Here is an 11,073-nt window from a genome sequence, read left to right on the forward strand (position 1 = left end):
GCAGGGCGTCCATACATTTATGCCTCCTTGTAGTACTCAAATCTCCATATCCCGCTTAGCACAATGTTAACTTGCTTCTGGGCATGGTGACAACTCCAACTTTATAGGCAGTATTAAAAACAACTCCCATGGCTTTGTAAATACATTCATTCTCATGTGATAATGCTCTGCTTACCTCTGTTAGCAACATATGGTGAATATACTTTAGAAAGTGCATGGGTATATGATGAAAACTTACAATGAATGTGGAACAATAATATATACGGTATTTCACAGAAGTCAGTGTTGACAACTGTAATTTATTGCAAGTGTTTGTCCTATCTAATACTCTATCAAAACTTCTGTATGTGGAACTGAAAGTGCACAAAACCACAAACTTTATTATTTCAAAAGGTTTTGGGGAAAAAAAAAAAGTCTTACCGTAAAGATAACACAATCTTTCCCTCAGACATAAAAAGAAAGCAATTTAAAAAAAAAAAAGTATCAGTGCTTACTTGTTAGTTTAGCAAGAACTAGTTTAAGAATTCTGAACACTTGGGGTTAGCTATGCAACATAATAAATACGAAAATCTATGCATGCCCTAGAGAGCTTGCCACCTGTCTACTGAGTTACGGCCTAGTGAAGTCAATACATAGGAAGATGAAACAAGCAGCACTGTTGAAAAATGCAGACGTGAGGTGTCATGAATTTGGAGAGAGAAATAACACCAGTATAATGCACTACCTAAAATAGCCTTGGACACATACAAGCTGTCCTGATAACCATGTAATGTGGTACATACAACTCAAGACCATTCCAAAATTGTCAAGAGTTTTCTCAAGAGTCTGGACATGAAAAGGCAGTGAGCCCCAGAGGTTGCTGCTGCTTTGCCCGTGTGACTCTGGAATCACAAGACAACTGCTCAGAGACACCAATGCTGAACAGAATTACGCTTCACAATTCCTACGCTGTTCTCTTTCTGGGTACATCAATAAAGGCAACATAGGTTCTTTTTGTTCCTCTTCTGCCATCACTGCTCTTAGTATCTAGACAGATTTGTCAGGAATAATACGATGAAACCTCTTTCCAGTGACAGAATACTGCACCTTACTTTCCTCTAACCTGTTTACTGTTCATCCCTTCCAATAGTGGGAGACAACGGTCTACTGAGTTTCTACATGGCATTTTGTTTCAAGTTAAGATCCCAACTAAGCCATTTCTGTAGTATGATGAGGAACTGCAGATGATAGTAAAGCTCTGAAGATAATTTACTATGGCAGTGACAATGTAAACTGTAAAACAGGAATGTAAACTGGGCACACTTTGCTCATACACCGTTGCAAGAGCCTCAGCACGCAAGTTAAGTAAATCAAGTTTTCTAATGGTCCTTGCTTACTGCATTACATGTTGCTCAAGTAATAAAATGTCCAGAATGGTGAACACAACATTCACAGAAATCAGACAGCAGTAATGTCAGATGCATCATCAGGGCTTGCTTGCAAGGAGGAACTGTGAGAACAAACTCTGTAAGGAAGATTTCCTCCATAATACCACTAATGTGGTAACTACTTCAGGGTTCCACAGCACAGATGGGAGAACTACGGCAGGAAGTACAATATGTACTCACATGGATGTGGTTTATTTGATGAAGAAATATAAAAATGCTTCACTGTATTTACACACATGGGCTTCCCAGATCAACCAAACCTCACTCCACAAGCACAGCTCATGTATTTGGTTCCTGTGACTTCTCCTTAATCACAGCATCATACACTGCATCTGCCTTGTAACATCGCAGTCTCTTTTTCACTGAAGAACTCTGTGTGTGAAATAGTCATCACCTCATCACACCTGGTGTGGGTGGGCAAAGAGGAGAGAGAGCACTGCCCTGATTCTGCACAGCAACCAGGTGCTTGTCATGCATCGAAGGCCTTGCCCCCAAAGGCAACCTGCAAGCAATACATCACCCAGCTGCAGCCTGGTGTTACGGGCCCTTCCACACCAAGTGGCTCCACCTGCCTAGGCAGCGTAGCCACTGCGATGCCTCCACCCCATGACAGGATGCTGCAGACCCATCCTTCCTCTCTTGGGACAAAAGCAGTTTCAAGACATTTCAAAGGTCCATCTACGTGGTTTACTGGTTACATTCACTGGGATGGGCTTCATCCCAACAACTGCCCTGATGTCATTAGAAAAGTTAAAGGCATGCAAAATGAAGTCCTGCTTGAAAACAGGTTAGCCTGAAAAGTTAGGTGCCCAGCACCTAGCAGAAATCCGTGCCTTAAGGGAGAGAGGAAAAAAAAAAAAAGTGGGTTCAGAAAGATTCCTACTTTTCTAAGTCCTTAAAAAAAAGCAATTATTTCTCTCTCACATTCTTTTCAAATGCATTGATCCAAGTGTTTAAAGCAGCTTGAGCTGTCAATTTACTAACTTACTGCTGCTCTGCACACAAAGCAGTGTTTTGGGACAATTATATGCCTATATCCGCATGGATAATTAACCGCTTGCAGTTGGTAGTAATTGCTGCTCCCCTGAGACTTTGCACTGCATTTATTCAGAACCATCAACTATTGTTATTTGATCACAAGCTACAGTGGTTTCAATTACATGAAAAATCTGAGTTTTCATCACAAGAAACACCAAACTTCTAGTAAACTTCTCCAGAAAATATTGAAAATATGGTTGAGACACATCTGGGAAATTTTGAAGTTCAGAATGTAGTCAGGAAGAAAACAAGACTTATGTTTTTAAAACTGTCCTAACTGCTTTAAGGGGGCATACACCCTTATTTTTCAATACTGTGGACTGGTACAACCCACTGCTCTTTTGTCTGACTGCCATGACTGTGATTCCAGCCATTTTTATGGCTGTGCACACAGAACTTGTGTCATTGCTTCAAAGTAGGTCAGTAACTGCAATTCCTATTTTACAGGTAAGGAAATCAGAGCAGGGGATGACAATGACTTTGCAAAGACAAAATTTAAGTCGGGAAAATAAAAAGGCAAATTCAGAACCCGGCTTCTCATTGATCTCAATTTTACACTCTGCTAAATCTTGTTCCCTTCAACACATCAGCAAAAGTTCATTTTCTCTCAAGTTGTGACGAGGCAGCAAAGAAATTTTACACAAAGATTTTTCTTAACTGTTCATTCATGTTTAGCGGGCAATTCAGCATCACACTTCTCTTTCTAAGGCAACTGCAATCATAAAGTTTTGCAATAAGGGGTATGCCTCTCAAAAAATTGAGTTCAGTCAGAAAGCATGTCTTCCTTTGAAATACTCAGGAGCAGTTCCTTAAAAAGATATATTGATATTTGCAAAGCTCAGTAAAACTAGTCATAAATCAACGTTAGCCTATAAAACACTAACATTCTCTTGAGGACTAACCACTGTATATGGCCGAATTAATAATTTCCATTAATTTTTATTTAAAAAACAGAATTTTGTACCAATTTTAGCACGTTCTTTTAGGTATCATACAAAAATATCAAGACTTTTTAAAGCACATATAGAATAAAAACTACAAGAAGTTTCAGTTTTCTTATTCACTTACATAATTACTATGATCTACTTATACTTTATTGTTACTGCAATGTCATCTTTTTTGCCACTACTGGATCCTGATAACACAAACCCAAACTGAAGTCACAACCCACAGTGCTTTCCAAAGAATTAAACGGCAGAAGCAGCAACACTAAGAACACTAAATGTTGAACCAAGTCCCTAACACTGGCCACTAAACCTGAATTTTCCCAAGTCAATCGTAGTGCAGCGTACCCTCTTCCACATCCTTAGGAAACTTGACTTTAAAAAACTGCTATGCACCTCCCATCTCAAAATGGCATAAAACATTTGATGAAATATTTCAATGAACACATCCAATATTCACAAGTGACTAAATGGCTAGATCAAACTAAAGCAGGAAGCGTGCAGGAAGAAAGTGACCAAGAGGTGCTGGGAAAATGAAGTAGAATCAGGAGTACTGCGAAGTACAGATGGGTAAATGCGCTGAGACAGTGGGAAGAAAAGAGGAAATGTCCTGACTGTGGGACAACAGAAATGAAGGCGGCTAAAAACCAAGATGGAAAGGAAGAGGCAAACAAAAGCAGACAAAGCATTTTTTCATGAATCACAGGCCAAAGTAACCGCTTCCTAAAATGCCATCCTAAAAAGGCATCAGCCAGGCAAATGTCCACCAGCTGGACATTTAATAATCAAGCCATATTTATCCTCTGATTGCCTTTCAACTCTTTCAATCCTACCCGCTCTTTGGTCTCAGATTTCTACCATCCAACCTGCCCACGCTCTTGCTACTCTTAAAAAGCTCAGCAACTCTACCAAAATGACCATCACTGACTTCACTGCTGATTTCATGCCACCTCTCCACCTCCTGGGCTATGCTGTATTGTTTTCTAAGTATCTGAGCTATGCTGCAAGGCTCTAATTGCTCCGCATTTGCACAGGATCCAGGACATGAAGACTTTGAAGCTCTCCAAAGCTGGATCTTCCAGGTGTACATAGCTAGATCTTAGGCAGATGGCTCGTTCTTCCAAGTTCATACTATCAGTCACCCAAAAGAGCAATCCCACCAAATAGGCATACACTTGCAGTAGTTTTATAGCTAAACTGATTCCTGATAACATAAGAATCCGGCACTCGGTCTTCCATTACATTCAGAATACCCCATTCTCCTCATCTCTCTGTGTCCTCTGATGCACTGGTTTGAGATCAGAAAAGCTGTTGTTTCTAAGGAACTCGAGTATCTAACCTACATAAATACTTGCAAGTGTTCCATGAGATACTGTGTATGTCTTTAAAGACCTAGATACAGTATTTTGAAATATCTAGTTTCATGCACATGGGAATCCTAGCTTCACTGAAAATTACCCAGATTTATAATAATATTTTCCAAAGCACTGGATATGATTTACCTTACAAATTTTACTTTCAAAGGGATTTAGTCATCTAGGTCATGTAAGTACTTTAGAAAGTGTGATTTTTTTTTTTCTGCTCTTGCTCCCATATTTTTCACGCTAACTACTTTAGGTATTCAATTTCAGTATTATTCAAAGTGTACATTCTCTCTGTAACCAATGGACATAGTTCCTTCCAAATAGTGAGTCACAGCATCTAAGCTGGATACCTAAAGTCAGCATGAATACCTATCTGTGTATTGTGTCTACATTTAGGCAAGCAATTTTGTCAAGGCTGACCTTCCAATGTACCATAAAGTAAGGACATACCACAATTTTTCTTTTATGAATTGTTTGGAGACAGACAAAGCAGATAAGGTTTTCTTCATGCATATGACTTCTCTGAACATCAAGGCAGGAAGAGGCCAAGATATCAGATGGAAAACACCCACAACTCCTCTTAAACCACAAGAGGTGCAGGTACTTGGCAACTTTCATGTAAACAACAGCATGATAATAGCAATTTATCTTCTACTGCACAACAAACAAAAGAAACGCAAATGAAAATTTACCTGAGCGCCATAGACTCTTTGCATCGCCTGAAGCAACTGGTTTGTATATTCAGTAAGGGTTCCTGCATCTTCTTCAAATACACTGAGCAAAGATCGAGTCTTCAATAAAAGAAAAAAAGTAAATGGTTTTAGTCCCAAGTGAAAATATTAAAAAGAATCATAAGCAACTGTAAATAGATAGCAGCAAAAAATACAAATCAATCAGAAATAATAAGCCTTTAACTTCTATTCAGAATCTCAAAACATGTAGAAATTAGTCCTTCAATTATGGAGAGGTAAACTGAGGCATAAGGAAGCAAAGGGATGTGCAAATACACCAAATGCTACGGCCAAATCCTGACTCCCAGTCTCTTGCTCTAACTAATAGACATTCCTTCCAACATAATCAGGAATGTAAAAAATCCTGAATATCTGCCTGCTGACTACAGTAATCCAAACCACGTTAAGGACTCTGGGTCAAACACCACTGCTTGCTCACTTTACTTCTCTAATGTCAGACTGTATTAAAAGCACCCCTTTCCATGAGATAATTTACAGAGTATTATTCACTCTCAACTGTCTTGAGCAACTCTTAAAGGGCTACTGCCAAAGCTAGCTGACATAATGGGACCAAACAACTGTGTGTTCATCTACAACAGGCAGAGAAGTATACACCCACTCAGAGATACCCCGTACTTTCCCCATTCTGCTAGCTCATCCCTGTCAGCAAACGAGGAAAAAAGGCATAATGACTTGTGTTATCTTTAAGACATGAATTCACTTGGTTTGTTTTGGTGGAATCATCAGGAACAAAGAATTATGTTGCTGACACAGCTCCTGAGATAGGAAACAAAGATATCTCAGAATAATGCTGAGCTCCAGAATTTGCTAGATCAAGACAGTAACGAAAGAGGGAAGGCTGTCTGTCCTGGTTTGAGGTAAAACAGGACCAGTTTTGTTCAGTAACTTCGCTTCTTAGCTGGCCTCTTCTGAAATTAACAGCATATTGTGCAGACAATCTCCGCTCTCTCAGAGTGATAAGGCCAACATTTATAGGTGATGCCCAGGCATGGTATGCAGAGAGGATCTTGCTTATACTTATTGCTCTAACAACCAAGGGCAGCCAACTTTGTTATTTGCCCCATTGGAGGGTTGGAAGAGGAAAAGCGCAGTGGTGTCCCACCTGCAGGGAGGAGCGGACAGGTGACCCAAAACTGACCAACAGGGTATTCCATCCCATCTGCCTCATGCTCAGTATAAAAGCTGAGGGATCAAAGGGTCAGCTCTCTCTTTCTTCAATGGCTGACATCTGAGGAGGACTCTGTCTGTTTGTCTGCCTTTGATTCCGATCCTGAATGCAGATCCGGAATCCAGTTCCCGTCCGTCACTGAGTCCAGCCTGGGACTGCCCCAGTGCCAGCCGGTGTCGTGATTGTCATCCTGGGAGCCTGATATGGTTTTTTATATATTTCATTATTTCTTTTTATTTTATTATTAATATTTCATTAAAGTAGTTTAGTTCCTTCTAAACTTATATGTCTCTTTTTCCTTCTTTGCTTCTCTCTTTGAAGAGGGGTAGAGGGGAGCATCTGTTGGTCCCATCTGGGGTCCCCCAGGTCACCAGTAGCTGATTTGGCCTAAACCACGACACTGTCCCTTTAACAAAGTCATGATCCATCCTTAGTCTCAACTTTGGTAAATCCAATCTATTTGATGCTAACTGGCAATGTCTTTCCATCTGTACAGCTAATTTATATGACATTAATTAGTTTCACCTGCTTATGTGAAGGGCATGCATAAACTCTAGGACTTTCATAATCACGTCAGTCCTGTAACAGAGCAAGTGCTCTACCTATCCTCCCATTACAGGAATCTCTAATGTACCTGAAGCACCCAGGTTTGAATCTGGGAAATTTATTTCAAAGATTTAAGATAGTTTTAAGTTGCTCCGCTATTTTAACAGAAGGCACATGTACTTCCCCAAGGCATTTATTCTTCCCTGCAAAAGTGTCTACCCAGATTTTATCTTTGTCCTGAAAAGCTCAAAATGAGCATCCTTCAAGAACCATGGCCCAAGATTAACTTCTTGGCAAAGATGAAATGATAGTATCTAAGCCAGAAATTAGTGTTGCTCCACAGTTAAAAGCACATGTTGGGAGTCTGTCCTTGGGTTTTCTTCTAGACATCGCATGGCAGCACTTCCATACTTCCAGTAACTCTAAAGCTCTCAACATTTCAGTGTGCTAACGTGCTAAGTTGCTACAGTACTTCCTACCTTAGAGACTGGCAGCCAGTGCATTTGGGAAACGAGCCTGAGATCTCAGCGTAAGGAGATACGTAATACAAAGTACTGTTTTCAAATAAAGAGAACATAAAACCCAGAGAATGGAGAGAAGGCCAAGTCAATGAAACGGATACCGAGAACCCAAACTTATAAAGGACCTTTGTGCCGAACTTCCCCACAAGGACAGCAGCATGATTTTGAGATTTTTCCACACTAAGCTATTATTTCAGTAATTGAAAACATTCTGCTTTTCAACAATATCTGGTTTAAAATGTTTTATCTTCAATGATGCGTTAAAGCAAGCAAAACTAATGTCAGCAATCTTCTATCCATACAGTGCTCATCTTCCTTATTTTGTGTTACAACATCACATGAAATGCACAGGGTACAAAGATGGTTAAAAAATAAATAATCTAGGGAAGGCTGACATGATAAATCTTTACATAGTGTTTATCAAGACAAATCTCAAGCCAAGATGAAAAAGTTGTAAAGAAATTGCCTGAAGTAGGCTACAAATCACACATTTCTGCATGCTGGAAAAGGTTTCCAAACACAGGAATGTCAGCTACGTTCCTAAATCTTACTGAATTTTTGCAGGTTCGGTTTTTCAGATGTCTAAATATGGGCTGAGGTAGAACAGCTCTGGGAAATAATTTCTGAAAGTCTTGGCCTCAGTTATTAGCACATTGTTCAAAAATAATAAAAACAATAAATGATTCAAGCAGTTTGGAAGTTATTATTGGAAACTTTTACATTTAACAACACCATTTTAAACCACTGCAACAAAATACCAGCATGTGTATATTTTCGTTGTTGCTGTTTTGACAAATTCTGGAATAGCAAGTAATGCTGCTGAAATAAACCAGTAACCCAAATATTAAGCTAACATTTAGGAGACCTCATTAATAGCACCATTATCTCGGCTTCTGTAAACATTAAAAAAAAAAAAAATCTGCTTTCATGTAAGTAGTTCCCCTGGTTTTAGCATGACTGCTTACGTAAATTTCTCTCCTGTTTTATGGCCAAACACTTCAAAATTAAGACACTTCTTATGGCCTTTTTCAGCCAGTGCTTGGAGACAAATCAAGACAAAAGCACTATATTGCTGGGGAGAGAGAAATCAAGTTTCAGAAAACTGATGAAGAAATAACTTTGGCCTAATTCTCTTCTGTCTTCCATACCATTTACGTACTTCACACGGTTTATATGAAGTGAGGTTATATCCTCATTTTACCATCCCTTTGCATTGATGTAAGTGACTCTGCATGGCAGAGGAGAATCAGATCACTTTACGCAGAAGTAAATGATCCCATAAGCTGCTATGCTGTATGTTGTGCGGGACAGAGACCACCTTTTGCTTTGATTTTGTAACACGCAACTTGCCAAGGGACCCTGTTGCCCTCCCCAAGAAAAAAGTAATAAAAATATAAAAGACTGAAAAAAACCCCACGTTTCCTTGCATGAAAAAAATAGATTTTTAGCAACACTGGGCCATTATAAAAATTAAACAATGCCCCTCCCTCCCAAAGTTGTCGTACTTAAACAAAAGTAATGACCCAATCAAGCCAAAACATCCTGCAAATACTTGGGTTTATGCACAGACTGGTATTTCCAGTAATTACAAAGGAGATGTTAACAGCCTTCATTTCAAGTTAGAAGAAAGATGAAGACCTCCAAATTCAATTCAATGCATTGTTCAGCTGCTTTCAGTCAGTGTTGCATTTTTAATCATCGAAGGAAGTGTTGACTGAAGAAGCAAATGAGTTCACCTATACTCCGTGTCAAGTTCTTCAGCTCCAGAATGCAGCGGGGAGGTTAATACTAAAAACGTTAATAACTGCTCATAATAAATCTACCACATTTTGGTAAACTGTGGAACACGCAACAGTTCAGGCTGGCAAGGCACTCTGAACATCACCTTGTCCGAACCCCTGCTCAAAGCAAGGCTGACTCTGACATTACATCAGGTTACTCAACACTTTTTCCAGTTGAGTTTTGAAAATCTCCAAGGATAGAGATTCCACATAAGTCATACCAAACAGATGATGAAAATCATTCTTACCAGGATGGGATTTCATGTAATCACAGAAAAACAGGATAAGAAGAGGTGACCAAGATGAGCCCCAAGACTCATTAAGACCTGACAGGTGCATATCCAATCTTTCCTTTAAAATGTCTCATGACAGATTTTGTAACGCCTTTCAGCAATCTGCTCCAGAGCTTACCTATTCATTCCTCCTGATCCATTAGCAGATGAGTTAGGATTACAACACAGGGCTACCTGGGAGCAGGATCCATGCCCATGCATCCTGCCCTCCTTTTTTTTTTTCCCTGCTTCACCAATTACTTTTGTATCTCTGTCCACACCACGCTTTGTCCTCAAGTGTGCCTTCCCCACCCCTCTGTGAAATTTCCACTTTCCCCTTCCCCTTAATTCTCTCTTCCACCCAAACTTCCCTCCTTACACCCTCCTCCCTCAGCTCTCGAGGCCTCACAGCTCTCTGCTACCAAAAAACATCACGACGTGGCATGTTCTTCGCTGTGGGGTTTTCACAGTCCTCAGGGGTGACTTCTGCTGCTGTGTCACGTGATGGCTCCCAGCACCGGGGCACAGGGCGCTACACTGGGCTGGATGTAGCACAGGGGTGAGGGGAGAAAAGTTCTCCCCTGCCTGCAGGGGTTGGGAAGGAAAAGGGCAGCAACTGCCTGTCCTCGTTTCTTGGGCTCCTTCAGGAGGTCATCTTCAGTGGGAGCCACCTCACCTCATCTATCCTCGCGGGAAGCCCTTGTATCTGTCCGACGGCCCTTGGGATCCCTCACCAGGAGCGCAGAGGAGCAGCCAGGCTGCCCGTGACATTCCTTCAGCCCACTCCTGTCCCCACAGCCAGGTGACTCACAGCGCCCAAGCCCGCCTTGCCCTCGAGGACCTCAGAGGAAGCCGAGGCACCAAGCCCTGGCCACCGATCCTTCCCACACACCCCTCACCTCTTCAGGGCAACCCTCACAGCCCGCCGGCGCACACCCAGACGGCACAGGGTGAGGAAAAACCCAAAGGAGAGGTCACTCTGAGGGAAGTGAGGAGAAAGGGCTCCGCGGCCTGCTCTCCTCACACCTCGCGCTGGGGTGCAGCCCTCTCCTCCAGAGACCCCCAGGACCAGACACAACCCGGTTTTCCCCGACAGGCGGCCCGTAGGAGGCCACAGCCTTCCCCCGCGACGCCTCACGGGTGCCGTTTACCTGCTCCCCAAGCACCCCTGCCGCCCGGCGGCTCCGACCGGCGAACTCACCCTGACCCACTTCTCCGCCTGCCGGGAGCCCGCCCTGCCCGCTGACACCCCTCTCCCCG

General features: G+C 41.7%; 1 protein-coding gene across 1 annotated transcript in view; it reads right to left on the minus strand.

Annotated features, from left to right (window-relative positions):
* The window catches only part of APPL2 (adaptor protein, phosphotyrosine interaction, PH domain and leucine zipper containing 2), a gene marked incomplete at its 3' end in the record, with an annotated part of 27,972 nt that extends 21,823 nt beyond the window's left edge, over nucleotides 1-6,149 (minus strand). Inside the window, exons 1-2 of the mRNA XM_009891532.1 lie at nucleotides 6,141-6,149; nucleotides 5,466-5,564 (exon numbers count right to left, since the gene is read on the minus strand). Of these exons, the coding sequence (XP_009889834.1) occupies nucleotides 5,466-5,564; nucleotides 6,141-6,149 (108 nt within the window). The remainder of the gene's footprint in view (nucleotides 1-5,465; nucleotides 5,565-6,140) is intronic.
* Between the last annotated feature and the right edge of the window lie 4,924 nt (nucleotides 6,150-11,073).

The sequence above is a fragment of the Charadrius vociferus genome, unplaced genomic scaffold (assembly GCF_000708025.1).
Source record: "Charadrius vociferus isolate BGI_N301 unplaced genomic scaffold, ASM70802v2 scaffold989, whole genome shotgun sequence".
Lineage (NCBI taxonomy): Eukaryota > Metazoa > Chordata > Aves > Charadriiformes > Charadriidae > Charadrius > Charadrius vociferus.